The sequence below is a fragment of the Ahaetulla prasina genome, chromosome 11 (genome assembly GCF_028640845.1).
Source record: "Ahaetulla prasina isolate Xishuangbanna chromosome 11, ASM2864084v1, whole genome shotgun sequence".
NCBI classification, from domain to species: Eukaryota; Metazoa; Chordata; class Lepidosauria; order Squamata; family Colubridae; genus Ahaetulla; species Ahaetulla prasina.
The window spans coordinates 22,037,892-22,056,708 of record NC_080549.1 but is presented as its reverse complement, the minus strand read 5'-3'; the positions used below and the strand labels follow the sequence as shown (position 1 = coordinate 22,056,708).

Here is an 18,817-nt window from a genome sequence, read left to right as displayed (position 1 = left end):
TTCAGTGCTGATCCCTTCCTATGTAATTGATGGTGGCATTTTGGCTTAGATTTTAACTAGCGGGGCATCTGAACAAAGGATGCTATGATAGGATTCCAATTTTTCTTACAATTTTTGTTGGTATTTGCCTCCTTCAGGGCTCCCCTTTTATAACTTCACTGGGAGTATTTAAAAGTATTAAATACACTTCCTGGTATTCTCTGTTTTGAATAAGCTACCAACATACTTGGAATGTTTTGAAATACAGTGTCAAAAACTTCCCTTGAGTTGATTCTCCTGGGATCTTATTACACAGTAATGACTTTTAATTTTCTGATACAAAAAGTCTCTAACTAAAACTAAAGTGTCAAGTGCAGGAAGCCCAGGTTGTTCAAATGAATATAGGTTTATTGTAAGCTAACACTCTCTACAAGAATCTGAAATACTAATGGTCAAAGTGAATTGGTGGAGTCAATGGAATTTAAGATGGGCTGGATTTAGGTCTCTTGTGGGTGCGAAGGGACTCATGACTGATGATGTGCTTGACCCCTCCCTTGGGCTCAGCCTGGTCATCTCCTACAAAAAGTCCATTACAGGTTAAAGCAGGCAAATGGTATCAAAACCTTGCACTATTTAGCATGGCACAGTATTCATACAAGGGACTTATTAGAGTGTGCACTATCATGGAAAGAATTTGTAAAAAGGTGCCGTAGAATGTACAGAAGTGCAAAATTAATTTCTGTCCGTATCTTTTAAAGTAGCTGCATCTTCTCTTCTGATCACTCAGCTTCTGATCACTCATGAGCTGGCAACCAGACTGATTTTTCCATGCCCATATACTACAAAGCACTCTTTTGGAACTGAATCCAAAGCATTGCAATCCTAAAAACTAGCATATTTCTATTTGCTTCCCAGGTTAATCTGAATTATCTCCAGGTGGCAGGAATCCGTACAGTCTGCTTCAAAGAGTCTCCTACTACTTCCTCAATTGTTCATAGTTAATGTTTGACAGATATTTAAGAACATCTGGGCTAAGCTGATTTGATATCTAATTTATAAAACATTGTTGGTCAAATAAATTTAGGAATGTATCTTTTCCTAAGAGAGGGGTAGCATCATATTCACAATATCTGTAAGGTATCTTTGTTAACTTTTGCTACTTTGTTTTCCTGCCTATCTAAGTGCTATAGCCTGGGATTTCTGATTCTAGCACATTCAACTAGTGGGCGTCTCAGCTCTACATTCCACTAATATAGTATATTTAAAGTTAAACAAGGAATGAAGGTGGTTTTCCACCATTCTGCTATAAACATCTCATTCCCAGAATTTTGTTTGTTTGTTTGGCCTAGGACCAAATTTTCTTAGAGATTTTCCATAGCCAATTGACCAATGATCTCTTCTAACCTCTGAGTGGGTGAGTCCTCTGTCACTTCAGAATCAGCATCAATCCAACGAAGTCAGGATGCCCATATAAATATTTGCATTCAGTTTCTCATTCATTGGTGGGCATGAAAAACCAAATCTCTTATCTTATTTGCAAGGCTCAGAGCTGACAGATTTAGTTCTTTCCTGACTGGATGCAAGGGCTAATCTGAATTGATTTGTATTCTCCTAGTAGGAAAATATGAGCCAGCAATGTGCTGCAGTTGCCAAAAAAGTCAATGCAGTCCTAGGCTGCATTAACAGAGGGATCATATGAAGTGTTAGTATTGCTCTATAAAGTCTTGGTAAGACAACATTTGGAATATTGCATCCAGTTTTGGTCACCACATTATAAAAAAGATGTTGAGACTCTAGAGAGAGTGCAGAGAAGAGCTACCAAAATGATTAGGGGGCTGAAGACATATGAAGAATGGTTGCAAGAATTGGTTAACCAAGCAACCTAGAACTAAGGAGAAATTTCGTGACAGTGAGAACAATTAACTGATGGAAAGGCTTGCCTTTACAAGTTATGAGTGCTCCATCACTGGAGGCTTTTAAGAAGAGCGTAGACAGCCATTTGTCTAAAATAGTATAGAGGATTGGACTAGAAGACCACCTATTCTTGCTTCTTTGTATTCATATTAATGGTTTCTCCACCAGAGCTGAACGCTACTTGTGCTGTAGTCGTTGGCACTGATCTGGAGCAATCCCTGTGTGAATGATACAATCATGTTACCACAGTTTGCAATGCCTCCCCCACCCCCATTTCTGGCATTTACTTCTGGTTTCTAGCAGAAAACACCCATTGGAAAAATGGATTTATTTATTGACTATGGTATACACTTAAGAGCTGCTGCAAATAAATATATATCTGTATCTATATCATCTATATATCTACTGTATCTATCTTTCTATCTATCTATCTATCTATCTATCATCTATCTATCATCTATCTATCATCAGGTTTGGTCATGTGATGCCTTGACCAATGAGTTAGGATTGCAATTTCTTACTCAATTACATTCGTAAATTGGGGACTACCTGTACTTGGTTGTTTTAGCACTATGGATTTACATGCGTGTAAATGAGCAAACTAAAGAATAAAACTTGAGTTTGAGTTTTTTTGGGGGGATATATTCTTACATTTAATGGATTTTAGAGCAAATCCACTAAATCAGCATGCTGAACTTTCTTTTCCATGATCCCAATCTAAATATTTGTCTACGGAGATTCTCAGTCCTCCAGGTCATGGTTGTCCCAAAGGTGCTTTTTCAAGAGGCAACTAAACTTCCTTTGTTTTTTCTTGAAGACGTATTGCTTCTCATACAAGAAGCTTCTTGGGTGAGAAGCAAAATGTTTTCATGAAAAAACAAAAAAAGTCCAGTTGCCTCTTGAAAAAGCACCTTTGGGATATATAATATTATATGTGGCCACACAGGGGCAGCCTTACTCTACTACAATTTCTCATCTCCCCAGTTCCTAAAGCCATTTTTATCCCCAACAGCAGAAGCAACAGAACCTGGCAAAAATACATTCAAGACTTGATACATGTTTATCAAATCATATGATTTTAATCAGCGGACTAGCTGCTCCCAATTTCTCATTTCAACAAAGAATGCTCTATTCCTGTATATTTCAAGGATCCGATTTTTGTTTTTGCTCATCTTCAAAGACAGAAAGTTTTCAAGCCCTTTTGCATAACAGAATCTGTAATGCAGGAGGAGGCAATTTTCCATGATTTTTATCTGAGCTTTCTATCTTCTCTCTCACTTGGCACACCTCCTGGAATGGCTGTTTTCTTCCAACCATGCAAAAGTATCCTTTTTGTTACACTCCAGGCTCAGTAAGTCGTTTTCTATATATTATTCAACATCATATCAGCATCTTTAAGAAACAGTAACATCATAACACAGTTGGCAGGCAGCTTGGAGGTTTTCTAGCCCTACCCCTGCTCAAACAGGAGACTCTATACCATTCTGGGCAAATAGCTGTCTAATCTCTTCCTAAAAGCCTCTAGTGATGAAGCATCCACAATTGCTGAATGCAAGCTGTTCCACTGGTTAATTGTTCTCACTGTCAAGAAATATCTCCATATTTCTAGGTTGGATCTCTCCTTGGTTAGTTTCCATCCATTGTTTCTTATCCTACCTTCATGTGCTTTGGAAAATAGGTTGACCCTCTCTTCTTTGGGGCAGCCCCTCAAATATTGAAAATCATGTCACCCCTAGTCCTTCTCTTCATTAGATTAGACATACCCAATTGCTATAACCATTCATCATATGTTTTATTCTCCAGTCCTCAAATCATCTGTGTTGCTTTTCTCTGCACTTTTTCAAGTGTCTCAATATCTTTTTATATGGTGGTGATAGATGCAGTATTCCAAGTACGGACTTAAGCCTTAAGTCTCTTTCCAAAATCGTCTTAATCGTCATAGATTAAGAACCTGTAGTGGAAATTTTGAGCAGTTTGGAGAACCGGTAGGGGAAATTTTGAGTAGTTCAGAGAAGTTCAGAGAACCAGCAAATACCACCTCTGGCTGGCCCCAGAGTGGGGTGGGAATGGAGATTTTGCAATATCCTTCCCCAGGAGTGGGATGGGAATGGAGATTTTGCAATATCCTTTCCCCAGGAGTGGGGTGGGAATGGAGATTTTGCAATATCCTTCCCCTGGAATGGGGTGGGAATGGAGGTTTTGCAATATCCTTCCCCTGCCATGCCCACCAAGCCACGCCCACCAAGCCACGGCCACAGATCCAGCAGTAAAAAAAATTGGATTTCACCACTGAGTAAAAGGCCATTTGCATCTATAGACAGAGATGTGTTACCTCCTTATAAGTGAAGATCACCCCTGCATATTGAACAGTAAATGTAGAGATCCCCAAAATGAACCCGACTCAGTTACCGTCCTGAGAAACTGAAAAAGCCCTAAAAGGAGAATATTCTATCTAATGAATTACTTGTTGTCCTATTTTCCATATTAATCTCTTTGCCTTCAAGCACTAGAGTGACAGAGAATGCTATCCTGAATGTCAAATCATCTTTGATGCCATTGTTAGTATCAGAATTGGCAAAGGGTCCCTACTTTTTTCCTGAAATAAATGTCACACTGCAGACATCCAGCTCAGCATGAGAGGATAAAATTCCTGCAGGTAAGAAAGGAAGGAACTGTATGATTTGTGCTTTGAGCTGATGATGATGGTACCCACGTCAATAACTTAGATCTGAGAAACCTAAGCAGAGCCTGAAGTCCAGACAGTCTTTTGACCCAATTGAAAACCTTCTGTTTTTCAAACATTTCCCAAGCTAAAGATCAGCAAAACACATGAATAGAATGAAGACTAATCCTTAATAATATACCAGTCTGCCCTAATGTGATTCCAATTATCAATTAGATTCAGAACATTGATTTGGTTTAATTGGGTTTCCAAACTGAACTGCCAGACGAGGTTGAGGAAATTCAAATTGCCAAATTGATGGGAACTGAAAGAAAAATACTCTTAGATCATCTTTCATTACTTAACATTACATGGACTGATCCACACAGTTATAGTAGCAATGTGGTTTATCTCTGTCCTCTTATGAAATGGTTTTTCAGCTTCACAACCTAAGATTAAAGCCTTGTTTGTTTGTTTGTTGTTTGTTTGTGGTGGTTTTGTTCAAGTAGTAAACATGGGGGGAGGAGAGAGAGGGGAGATAGATAGATAGATAGATAGATAGATAGATAGATAGATAGATAGATAGATAGATAGATAGATAGATAGATAGATAGATAGATAATATTGATAGATTGATGAGAGAGAGACAGAGAGACAGAGAGACAGACAGACAGACATCAGGTATATGAGAATATAGTTTTTTGCAACAGTTTCAGCAGAGGATAACCATATTTCATTGTAATCATCCATTTATAAATCTACATCACATTGTCATTAATGGTAAGTAACAGCAGGTTCACGGAGTAATTGGGGCCATAAATTTATCTTCCCAGTGTTGAAGGACTCAGCTCTTAGCCATAAGAAAAGCGGGGGAGATCCGTTTCACAGTCATTAATTTCTATTTAATAGCATAGCATAGATCAGCATTGTGTTAGTTCAGAATGCGGCTGCGCGGGTGATAGAGGGAGCCCCTCGTGGCTCCCGTGTGACACATATCCTGCGCAGACTGCACTGGCTACCTGTGGCCTTCCGGGTGCGCTTCAAGGTTTTGGTAACCATCTTTAAAGCGCTCCATGGCATAGGGCCGGGTTACTTACGGGACCGCCTACTGCTACCGAATACCTCCCACCGACCTGTGCACTCTCATAGAGAGGGACTCCTCAGGGTGCCGTCGGCTAGGCAGTGCCGTCTGGCGACACCCAGGGGAAGGGCCTTCTCTGTGGGGGCTCCCACCCTCTGGAACGAACTCCCCCCAGGACTTCGTCAACTTCCGGACCTCCGAACCTTCCGTCGCGAGCTTAAAACACATTTATTCATCTGCGCAGGACTGGATTAGATTTTAAATTTATACTGGTTTTAAATGGGTTTTATTATTTATATTGCTTTTAATAATTCGGCCATGTAGAATAAGTTTTTTAACTGTTATTTTATTCTGTATTTATATGTGCTTTTTACTTGCCTGTGAACCGCCCTGAGTCCCCTGGGAGATAGGGCGGTATATAAATGTGATAAAATAAATAAATAAAATAAATAAATAAATCATAGACATTGATTTGAGGTACTGACAGAATTTAATATTTTCAGATATCTATGATTTGGCAGGTTTTGGATGAGAGTCATATGACCAGAAAGCTTCATCTGTGGAACATTTTGTTTTGCAGGGCAGACCCGCTCCCCATCTTTTATAACAGCTTTCCCCAAATTGATAAGTTTCATATGTATTAGTGATGGGAATATTCTTGACCACATATGAAGGGTTCTCTCTGAAGAAGGTTGGACAAGTGAAATCACAGACGTTCAATATCAGATTGTCCAATACTTTGGGTGATCCATACTTTTTACAAAGTCAGTTTCTTCACTATCAGAAACAGCATTGGAAGCTACCTTAAACCAAGCTTCAGTGTTCCTTGGGGGAAAATGAGATTGTTCTAAGAAGTTGCAAGAGAGAGATTTTGTTCATGCCTCAACATATATGAAGAACTCTTTGGATTACAAATTGCTGCTCAGCCATAATGTGTGCAGTAGTCACTGGAAAATGTTTTTTCCTCAACGTTTTGCAGTTTCGGGTAATTCTATGCTTTCTTACCAGGAGACAATGGAAGACGGGGGTCTGGCATGTTGTCATCCATGGGGTCACAAAGAGTCAGACACAACTTACCATAGCAACTGAATAACAACAACATCCTTTCTTAGCATTCTATTTTGACCCATATCAGTTACAGTTCCCCAGCAAATATTATGAGGGGGTTGGTTATCTTCAAATCTTTTGAAAACGAAATTCAGGAGACAATCTTCTCAAGATCTTATTAGGTACAAAGATTGCCTTTTCCCATTTCCCTTTGAATGAAATACCCCCCCCACACACACACTTCAGTAGACAGGAGCAGGGAGCCTAAGGTTTCCCTATTAGCAATTCACATCATAGCTTGGAATCTGGGTGAAAACCAAGCTACTTGTGACAAGTTAACACCATTTTTTTTTAGTAAGCAGCTTGTCCTCTACCATCCAATGACTAATCCTGACCAATTGTTAGAACAGCTATTAGTATTGAAAAGATTATATATATAGTCACTCACATCCAAATAAGCAATCATTCTGGGAAACTGGGGTGTTGAGGATAAAGATTTACCAATAATTTCTCCTCCTCCCCCTCCTCCTCCTCCTCCTTCTTTTCCAAGGTGGAAAATCACACAAAGGTTTCTTAATGGTTTGCATTCCAAATTCAATGGTCCAGTTTTGGATCTTTTAAGATGCCTAAATGAAACTCATGGGCCCCATTGAGGTCAGAATGGAATCATGCGGTGCAGCATTGGCTTATCTAAATGGATCAGGAATACTCCAGAGCCATCTGATCTGAACAACAAAATTTCAGATAGCAGGAAAGAGGATCGGGAAACTCCTAATTGCCATGCAGTGGTCATCAAGATTTTTGGCAGAACTAAGATATAGATGGAATAGCCTCCTTCAGTGTTCAGAGATGTTCATGTGCAAGGTTGGCCTAATTGTGACAAGTTTTTGCAAGCAAGGCAACCTTCCTCAACTAGGCACCTTGCAGTTCTACAGGTGTTATTAATGACTAGAATTTACCACCAGTAAGTTTGCCAATTACTAAATCCATAGTTCTGGGAGTTGAAGTCCACACATCTTAATATAGCTAAAATTGGGAAACTACTTTATATCCTAAGCAATGCACAGTCCTATATTTTAGAGCTGCATATCTTCCTTGCACCACGATTGGTCACATCTAAAAGATATCCTCAAGCATGAAGCTGGGAGCCATCAGTCAATGCCGTTTCTCTTAGAGGAATAACAATTAAGGGCTCTCCTTAAAAATTGAGGCTTGGGTGGACGCAGATTTGAGGGCTGGGCTCTGTGGGACTTTCAGCACAGCTAAGCTACCTGTTGATTTTATGGCTCTATAATGGTTACGATACAGATATACAAAAAAGGATGCAACAGAAAAACATGAGATAAAGGGAAATGAAATAAAGCAAATAGAATTGTGTGCAATATGTGTGATAGATGAGTCTCTATGGTTAAAAAATCAGAGAGTAATGCTGTATGAGGGGATTGTAATCCTCCAGATGTTTGTTATTGCATATTAACTGTGCCACATTACTAAGCACAGACATCCATTAAAAATATTAATCAATTTAGCAGTATCAAGTCAAATAGGAGTCTGTATAACAGTGTGTCTACAGGAGGTAAAGGTAAAGGTAAAAGTTCCCCTCGCACATACGTGCTAGTCGTTGCCGACTCTATGGGGCGGTGCTCATCTCCGTTTCAAAGCCGAAGAGCCAGTGCTGTCTGAAGATGTCTCCATGGTCATGTGGCCGGCATGACTCAACGCCAAAGGTGCATGGAATGCTATTACCTTCCCACCAAGGTGGTCCCTATTTTTTCTACTTGGATTTTTACGTGCTTTTGAAACTGCTAGGTTGGCAGAAGCTGGGACAAGTAATGGGAGCTCACCCCGTTACACGGCAGCACTAGGGATTCAAACTGCTGAGCTGCCGACCTTTCGATTGACAAGCTCAACGTCCTAGCCCCTGAGCCACCGCGTCCCCATCTACAGGAGGTAGGACACATGAAATAATAGAATAACAGAGTTAGAATGGACCTTTGAGGTCTTCTAGTCCAACCCCCCACCCCCGCTCAAGCAGGAGATCCTACATCATTTCAGACAAATGGGTGTCCAATCTCTTCTTAAAAACCTCCAGTGATGAGTACTCACAACTTCTGGAGGCAAGTTATTCCACTGTTCTGTCAGGAAATTTCTCATGGGCCATATTAGGACTCTTGGGCCACATTCTAGGTTGATTGTCTTCTTGATTATTTTCCATCCATTGCTTCTGGTCTTGCCTTCTGGTGCTTTGGAGAATAGGTTGACCCCCCTCTTCTTTGTGACAGCTCCTCAAATATTGGAACATTACTATCATGTCATCCCTAGTCCTTCTTTTCATTAGACTAGGCATACCCAATTCCTGCAACTTTTCTTCATGTGTTTAAGTCTCCAGGCCCCTAATCATCTTTGTTGCTCTTCTCTGCACTCTTTCCAAAGTCTCAACATCTTTTTTTTATAAACGGGATGTAGTATTCCAGACATGGTCTTACTAATTATCTTCCCTCCCATCAGATCCAAGACACCAATCATAGCTGAATTAGAGGGATTGGTCATGAAAGAATCCTGAATGTTAAGGGGGAGCTAGAAGTCAGGGAATTGTCTAAAGAAGTAGGTGGAGGCAAAGAAGATTTCGTCTGGGAACTTACAGAGCCTGTTGACAATTTGAGTTTGATATGAGTTTCAGACCTCAATGATAACCAACTAATAAAACACAAATGTATTTTTACAATTTGTAAATTGATATTAGGGAGAACTCTGACCATCTCCCAATTGGATTGGCTATAGGCTAGACCAGTACTTCTCAACCATGGCAATTTTAAGTTGGGTGGACTTTAAGTCCCAGCATGCTGGCTGAGGAATTCTGGAAGTTGAAGTCCACACAGCTTAAGGTTGGGAAACCCTGGACCAAACTGAAGGTCATAAAAACAGAAGAAGACCATGGGACAGCAGGTTCATAAGACTGCTGAGAAACTGTAGTGATGCAGTCATCTGAAGTTCAGGTAGGCTTGAGAACATCTTGACTTTCAGCTATCATAAGATCCAAGACAGCTTAATCAAATAAAAACCCATTTAGATATCCCCACCAAAATTTTCAAACAGAAATGAACCTCCATGCTCTTTCCTTATTATCTATAATATCCGCAAAAAGAAAAGAATGCTAACATCAGGCACATGATACTTCTGTCCCAATGCCTTTAGAGAAACCAAGACAGGATGACCTGCCATCAGGTAGGACAATGTTCAAAATAACTATTTGATAGACAGCTGTACTGCATTAAATCAGAGAGTGCTATAGTTTCCCCAAAATGGGTACAACATAGTGAGTGTGCAGAGATCATAGATCTTGCTTCCATAATGGGTCCACTGATCTCTTGTTTTGAAATTTAACATCTTCTTTCTCACCACCTTCCTTTGATACTCATCTTTTTTAGGGAGCTCTGCCCCCCCCAATTACCTTCATGCCAAATTCAACATTGTTAATATCTGAAATACACACCGTCCAACATTTTCATCTCAAATTAAAGTGCAGCAATAACTAGGACGGCCAACTGACCAAGAAATGGTCTTATTCTACTACTTGAAAACAGAGTGACGTGTAGAAACCATCAAGAAATGCTTACAATACTTTGGAGAGAAACACAGGGTAGTTAAGATAGCTGGCAAACCAACATCTTGTTGGTCCTTGAGTGGCGCAGACTGCTAAACAGTCTGTTATTAACAACAGCTGCCTGCAATTATTGCAGGTTCAAGTCCCACCAGGCCCAAGGTTGACTCAGCCTTCCATCCTTTATAAGGTAGGTAAAATGAGGACCCAGATTGTTGGGGGCAATAAGTTGACTTTGTATATAATATACAAATAGGATGAAGACTATTGCTTAACATAGTGTAAGCCGCCCTGAGTCTTTGGAGAAGGGCGGGGTATAAATGTAAATTAAAAAAAAAACCAAAAAAACCCATCAACTTATTTTTAAATTGCTCATGTTTAGGGAAGAAAAAAGAAGAATCAGATATGTCCTACTCAGATTGGAAGAAACATCAACACAAATTTGTTTAATCAAAGCTATTTGCTTCATCAACAGATATTCACAGTAATTGCTAGATTTCAGCAATACAGGGAGTTCAGAAATTCCAGATTCAATGCTTTGTAGGTTAGGTCACAGTTCACAGGCTTGGGGGAAGTAAAATAATCCCATCAGATTATGTATTGCTGCATTTTTCATGCTCTCTGTGATTGAACCGTTTCTCTGGCAATGCTCCTCTTCAAACCTTCCTCCTTCTGAGCTCCTCAAGCATGGGCAGAGGGCTCAGTAAGTCCCATTTCACATCAGTTCTCTCAAAAGTTGGGCATGTGCCTCAGCACGTATCCCTTTCCCAAATCCTGTTTTACTGGAAAACTTAGCTTCACAACTGCAGAGTTGATTTTTTTTTCCTTTTTAAAAATTCAGATTGTGATGGGGGAAAAAGAAATTCAATCCACATATCAAAATAAGTGCAGAGTTTAAAGTTAGCTTTCACCTGGATTCAGACTGATGCCCTAGGAGACTTTCTTTCCTGCAAGATAGTCTCTTCATCCGGGTGGGATGACTGATCAGGTTTCATATTAAGAAGTTCTCCAATTTGAAAGGAAATTTCTTTCAGTGGATTTGAATTTAAGCATGGGGCAATTAAGACAATAAATAGGGAGTGGGTCTGACCCTCCAGAATGTGGAATGGAGCAGCCCCGGAGAAATGAGCCTCAGGAGCTGCTCTGGAGAAGAAGCACTCAGGATTCTGGAGAAGAGGATAGGCACCTTTGCAGGATCGATCCTATTGCCAGATATGAAAGTAGTTCTGCCATTCCATTCAAGTCAGCTCACGTGGTTCCTTTCTCTACTTCAACATCTTTTCTTTTTAATTTGGGGAAGGAAAAAAAAAAACTCGACACAAAAGCACCAATATGCATTGTGACATCATCACCATGACGTCAAGGTGACATCATCAACATAACGACATTGTTCTCTTTTAGGCTCTCAAGACTGCAATGCTCTCTGTCTCATCTATTTCAAAGGATAACCCCCCACAAGAAGATGCTGTGATTGATCAACTGCTGGGTTTACTGTCATCGTCATCATCACTGTTACTACGATTTTCTCCCCCCCCACTTTTTTTTTGGTTAAATAAAGCAAGCCTTCATTTGTGAGTCGCCTCTTCTTAGAACCAAAGCCAGCTGACCAGGAGCTAGTGAACAGTTTGGATTCTTCCTGGTAAGGTGAAGCAGAAAGCCAAACAAAAAAGAAAGGAGAGCTGTTTTTGGGGGGGTTGGGGGGTGTCACCACTTCTGTCCCAGTGAGTTGAGTCATGCAGTGCTGTGGTCCCCTGGAAACACCGCAAGAGCAAAAGAAACATCCAGTCTAGCTTCTGCTCCAGAAGCTTCCATTCACCTCAGAAATAAATTAAGGGATTCTCAGTGGAAAGAAGAGATGTGATCAGTGGTGTCTCCTCTAGGGCAGCGGGACAGGTCATTCCTGCTTCCCTTCCCCCATTGACAGTGTCGCTCATCGCCTGCCCGTCTGGCCACAGGAGAGTCCAAGGTGTAACAGAGTTTGTTGGTCTGGTGTTCAGTCCTGCAGAAAAAGAATGGGCCTGTGCTATTCGAGAGACTAGCGGCTACTGTTCTTTATAGCCTCTTTTGCAGCAATAATCAAGGGGGTCAGGCTGGACAGCGGCTTGGCCAGTTTTAAAAACGGGTGCTGGAAGAAAAAGAAAATAATTTATCCGTTTAGTAACTGTGACAGTGAGACAGGTAGGTAAATTATTTATTTATGTAGTATATGGCATTGTTACATTAGCCAAAAGACTACAACGCTAATGCAGAATACAGGTAGTCCTTGACTTAGGGCACAATTGAGCCCAAAATTTCTATTAAGTGAGACATTTGTTAACTGAGTTTTGTACATTCTACAACCTTTCTCGCCACAGTAGTTAACTGAATCACTGCAGTTGATACATTAGTAACCTGGTTGTTAAGTGAATCTGGCTTCCCCATGGACTTTGCTTGTCAGAGGGTTGCAAAAGTGGATCACATGCCCTTGGGACACAGCAAATCAAATCAAATCAAACCTTTATAGTCAATGCACAACATGTGTATAATGAAATTGAATGAGCCTCCCTTGGTGCAGGCCCCTCCCCCCCATGCAAAATACAGCTCAACTCAATAAATGAAAGAAATAGAAATAGAACAGAAACATGAAGTCGTAACTCTGAAAAGCTATCATAAGACACATATTTAAGTGCCATTGTAAGTTTGAATGGCCACTAAACAAACTGTTGCAAGTCGAGAACTACCTGTAGTAGTTTGGCTGCCAATTTACTAGCTCTGTATTTGTACAAGCTAGTGCACTTCCCAAGGTGCACTCCAGGAGAGTGAGCTAGTGTTGCATCAGAAACAAAGACTCTTTCTCACTATGAAGTGGTATCTAAGTCTATTGGTATTGCTAACAGTTGGGAAATTAACCAAGAAAAATGGATCTAGGCGGGATTCAAATTTTTTTACTACTGTTTTGTGGGCATGCTTGGTGAGCGTGACAGGAGAAGGATACTGTAAAATCTCCATTCTCTCCCCACTCCAGGGGAAGGTTACTGCGAAATCCCCATTTCCTCCCAATCAGCTGCGACTTGGGAGGCAAAGAATAGATGGGGGCGGGGCCAGTCAGAGGTGGTATTTACTGGTTCTCCAAACTACTCAAAATTTCTGCTACTGGTTCTCCAGAACTGGTCAGAACCTGCTGAAATCCACCTCTGATCTAGGCACATTCAGTTTTATGCTTCTTCTCAAGAGGAATTTTGAAGGAAACTGGTCATCTGATGCTGTACAGGAAGCAAATCTAACCCAAAGACATATATGACTTAGAGCTGGGCCACAGTTAATTTAGATTCAGAGGTGATCAAATCAGCTCTTCAAACAGCTGCCATCTTGTGAATCCATAAATTGAGTGAAGATATCAAACTGAAACAGGTATCTTTAAACGGGTGGAGGCAGTGGTGGGATTCAAATAATTTAACAACCGGTTCTCTGCCCTAATGATTTCTTCCAACAACCAGTTCACCAAACTGCTCAGAAAGTTAACAACTGGTTCTCCCGAAGTGGTGCGAACTGGCTGAATCCTACCACTGGGTGGAGGTTTAATGGATATTTCTGCATGGTCTGCATGCCCTTTTAACAAAAGCTCAAATCTAATTGATATGACCCTTTTACCAGGAAATCAGTTTGCAAATTAAAAACAAATCAAGCTGGAATGCAAACATCCATCCAGTTCCCATGGTTTTCCAAACTCAGGACGATTGACTTCCTCTGTCCGGGTCCCCACATAAAACCAATGATGCAAGGGCATGAAAAAAAAATCAGGATGGCTGTTGCAACCCTGCATCTTGACTTTTTAATCTTTCCCCCTTTTTTCATGGACCCTGTTGCTCTAATGTATCAAATATACAAGGGGGCAAAATTTATAAAGAGCTTGCCCAGTCAGGCTGCCCTGTCAAAGAGAATCTCCATAAGAGCTATGCCTCGTCAACCGATTATGCTTTTCCTTCATTTACCTGCAAGAGTTCTTTTGCAGACCCTCGCCTGTCAACATCCATCTCAAGGCAGCGGTTCAAAAAGTCCCGGAAAACCACAGAAAGTCTTTCAGGATTCTGGAGTTCTGGTGTCCCATTGGTAGCTATCAAATACAAGGCCTGCGAGATAAAATAACAAATTGAATCAATCCCATGAAGGCAACTGTTCTACCTTCTCTTTTATTTAGGAGGATGGTCAGATACACCTCATCACACGCATATTCTTCTCCTATAAGACACAAGAACCAGTTTTTTCCCGAACGCCATCACTCTGCTAAACAAATAATTCCCTCAACACTTTCAAACTATTTACTGAATCTGCACTACTATTAATCTCATCATTCCCATCACCCATCTCTTTCCACTTATGATTGTATGACTGTAACTTGTAATGATTACTGCTGGCAATCCTTATGATTTATATTGATATATTGACCATCATTTGTGTTGTAAATGTTGTACCTTGATGAAGGTATCTTTTCTTTTATGTACACTGAGAGCATATGCACCAAGACAAATTCCTTGTGTGTCCAATCACACTTGGCCAATAAAATTCTATTCTATAAGAAAAAGAGCAAAATACGACTTACGGCCACAATTGGGACCAGAATTTCTGTGACTAAGCAAGGATATTGTTAAGCGAGCGGCACCTGATTTTATTACCTTCTTTGGCACCGTTGTTAAGTGAACCACTGCAACTGTTAAGTCAATCATGCGCTTGTTAAGCAATTCTGGCTTTACCCATTGACTTTGCTTGTTGGAAGCCAAGTGGTCAGATCACAAATGGTGATCACATGACCCCGGGATGCTGCAAATATTGTAAACAGTTGGCAAGCACCCACTTCTGATCATGGGACTGTGGGCATGGCTGCAATTTATTTATTTATTTTTATTTATTTATAATTTAATTTCTATACCGCCCTTCTCCCGAATGGTTTTAAATGAGAGGACTGGTCATAAGTCACTTTTTTTTCAATGCTGTTGTAACTTTGAATGGGTATTAAACAAATGGTTGTAAGTTGAGGACTACCTGTACAGTCAGTGTAATTTTGAGAAGGGCTCAAACGGGTGAGCTTTACTTATCAGAGCAAACCAAGTTTTTCTGTGCAGAGCTTCAAAAGGGGGAAAGGGTCATTTTGTCAGAGTTTTGACCAAAATAACCCTGTTTCGATCAATTAATCAAAGGACTTCTATCTTCTGCAATAAAGGAGAGTTCAAGTAGTCTTGTAGAGGCAATTTCATGACATAGCTTACCTGAAAGGGTTGACATCAATTCTGAAAGTCTAACAGAGTTCTCTCTCCCTGCACTCTTTGTACCCAAGGGAATCAAGGTGGGACAATCCTGAGTTACTTTCTCATCTCTCTCTTTCTGAGCTAAGCTGGTATTTATATAACCCTGAAGAAGGAATGCATGGGCTGTTATCTCAATACCTTCTACAGTAGGGAAAAGCTGCAGGAGAATTTTTCCCCACCGCCTTTTCTAGGCTAGACAGCTAGAAATGTCTGTCCTACTTAGTCCGTGATTTGGCTGTGGTGGCTGTACACTCCAGTGAATTCCACTACACTCTCAAGTTTGGAAGGACTCAAACATAACAGTGTAGAATGTTGATCTTACCCTGAGAGGATTCTCATTGAGATACGGAGGTTCTCCTTCTACCATTTCTATTGCCATGATTCCTAAAGACCAAATGTCCACTTTGGGGCCATACGCTTTCCTTGTGACCACTTCAGGAGCCATCCAGTAAGGTGTCCCCACCATTGTACTCCGCTTGCTCTGTTCAGGAGTTATCTGAGCACAGAAGCCAAAATCAGCTGCAGGTAACAGAAAATAGAGATTATTACTGTAGAAATCATACCGATCATAGAACATAAAATAACAGAGTTAGAAGGGACCTTGGAGGTCTTCTAGTTCAACCCTCTGCTCAAGCAAGAGACCCTATACCATTTCTGCAATTGAGCAGAACAGCTCAGCTTATTGTCTATGGAGATTTTCAATCATCCAGGTCATTATTGTCCCAAAAGTGCTTTTTTCAAAAGGCAACTGGACTTTCTTGGTTATTTATTTGCTTTGAAAAAGCTTCTTGGAATGAGAAGCAAAATGTTTTTAAAGAAAATAGATCAAGAAAACCCAGCTGCCTTTTGGAAAGAGCACCATTGGGACAATTCAGCCTGTTGGTTCATCCCTCCACAAAAGTCCATTTCTCATATGGTCCCTTGGGAAAATTAATTGCCCAACCTTGCTTTAAGGTATTGCCTGATGCCTAACAGAGCTAACGGTACCAAAGTCTTTGATTTTATAATTTCTTATCTATTTAATTTCTTTAAGTAAGCATGGTTGTTTTATTTTTTAACACTTCATAAATGTACAACTGAAAGTATTGTTAGTGGGGCTGTATTGCATTTAATAAAATAAGTAAGTATCCTTTGGGCACTAATCCTTATTGATACAGATACACTCATGTATGTATCATTTTACATATTGCCCGGCCTTTAAAATGGAGTTTAACTGCACCCTCTGTTGTCTTAAATTTCTTGGGTTGATTCCAATATTCCAACTGTTCATTTCTGCCATGATTAGTGATCCATTAAGCCTTGGAAACCAGTGCTACCAGGCCTTAATTAATTCTTTTATAGCTATATGATCTACTATAATCATCGATTTCAGGATGGATAAAACGGTGCAAAACAATTATTAAACTAAATAAGAGATACAACAGCAAACATCAAGCAATATTAAATCAAGCTAGTCAATGAAATCCAGATGATTGAGTGAATCATCAGGTCTTCAAATCTATAGTAATAATATCCAAAAGCAGGAAAGCAGGAAAGGCCATCCCATAATTCAGAGTACCTGGCTATAATGGGCAGAAGGAATAACCTTGAGGAGAGGAAAAAGAGCCACCAGCAAGACGTCAAATAAAAGAAATCTGAGTCCAGAGCAGAATCATAATTTGAAAAAGCATCTCAGATACGATTTCCGTTAGTTCTCTTGAAGATAAAGCATGTATCAGGCACAAGCAACCAGAACACCTCTGAGAATGGGTCAGAGAGGTTTCTTCATTGTTGATCACCCATTTACAAAAATCCTGCCAGACTCTCTGAATTCCTATGGGAATGGCAGATATAGACCTAAGGGTTTGAACTCAAATGTTTCCTCCTCTGAATTGATTCTTAGCTTCTTTTGACCTTTTCTACTAGGGCCTCCTCTACTTCAGTCAGTGGTTCCACCACAGGGGAGGGAAGAAGCATATTCAAACTTGCAAGACTCATGTCAGCCCTTCAAGGTAGACCAGACCAGGAAACCCAAGTAATGAACACTAAAAATATTTTTATTGTATGGTTATAATAAAAGATCCTTTTAAGCCTGAGTGTGCTTCCTGCCTCTCTCTCTTTATCTTCACGAGAACTAATGAGGGTCTTGTCTGAGACACTTTCTCAGGTTACTGCTCTGTCCCAGACTCCAATTTCTTTCATCTGACCATTGCGACTCTTCTTCTTCTTTCTCAAGATTATTCCTTTTGCTCATTACATAGATTCACAAAATACACAGTGATAGACACTCTTAAGTGATTGATGACATTCCTACAAAGGTGACGAAATAAATCCAACCAAATTTCTGTTTCATGCTGTAATTTAATCTTAGAAGAAAAAAATATTTGTGGAAGGAGATTTTTACCACCTTCTTCTCAGAGAAAGCAATAGCTGTCTAGGTAGGACAGAGAGGACAACAAGCAGAGAGGGTACTTACTGAGTTTCACAGATCCGTCCATCCCAAGAAGTATGTTGTCACTCTTGATGTCTCTATGGATCACTTGGTTTGAATGTAAGAAGTCTAATGCTTGCAGGCACTAACAACAGCAATAGTAACACAAGAACATATTTTAAAGAGGGAAATGTAGAAACCAAGAGCAAACTTCTGACACACAGGAGAGGCAGGAAGCGGTACTATTTTCAATTTAATGGTGATTTATGGATTACAAGGGGGAGTGAACAGCTTCTGCTTAAGAATATAGTTCAACTTTGTCCTAGGACCATTAACGTTCTTTTTCCTACCAGATGGAAAGTTACTTTCAAAATTCTGGTCAACCACCACACAATTCCTCAATTTTATCCAATCATAAGTCCAAGCAATTGCTAGAAGTCAACATGGCCTTGAAAACGTAAATAATAGGGAGAAAGTGATGTATTCATTAATCACATAGTTCCCTTGCCATAAATAGTCTTAATGAGCATCTAGACTGGATACAATCACATATCAAAAATAATGCATGTCAAGACTGACTTAAACTTTCACCTATATTCCACTTTGCTCACAGCTTGACAAAGAATTGGGGGAGGGGGTTGATTGGAATGCAGGTGTGAGTCATCAGAGCATTATTTGTATTTGCCGGAGGCTGCAGTTAGTCCAGAATGCGGCTGCGCGAGTAGTAATGGGAGCCGCTCGTGGCTCCCATGTGACATCGCTGCTCTGTAGCTTGCACTGGCTTCCTGTGGTCTTTCGGGTGCGCTTCAAGATTTTGGTAACTATCTTTAAAGCGCTCCAT

General features: G+C 40.3%; 1 protein-coding gene across 7 annotated transcripts in view; it reads right to left on the bottom strand.

The window, feature by feature from the left end:
- Nucleotides 1–9,853: 9,853 nt before the first annotated feature.
- Nucleotides 9,854–18,817, bottom strand: part of PAK3 (p21 (RAC1) activated kinase 3) — a 187,784-nt gene continuing 178,820 nt past the window's right edge. For 6 of the 7 annotated variants that reach the window (XM_058197185.1, XM_058197187.1, XM_058197182.1 and 3 more), the window contains 4 exons: nt 18,022–18,121; nt 15,889–16,085; nt 14,256–14,393; nt 9,855–12,409 (listed from right to left, as the gene is read on the bottom strand). In XM_058197185.1, the coding sequence (XP_058053168.1) occupies nt 12,320–12,409; nt 14,256–14,393; nt 15,889–16,085; nt 18,022–18,121 (525 nt within the window). In that variant the 3' untranslated portion in view covers nt 9,855–12,319. Of the gene's footprint in view, nt 12,410–14,255; nt 14,394–15,888; nt 16,086–18,021; nt 18,122–18,817 lie in introns of all 7 variants that reach the window. The other variant, XM_058197189.1, reaches the window with a different exon arrangement.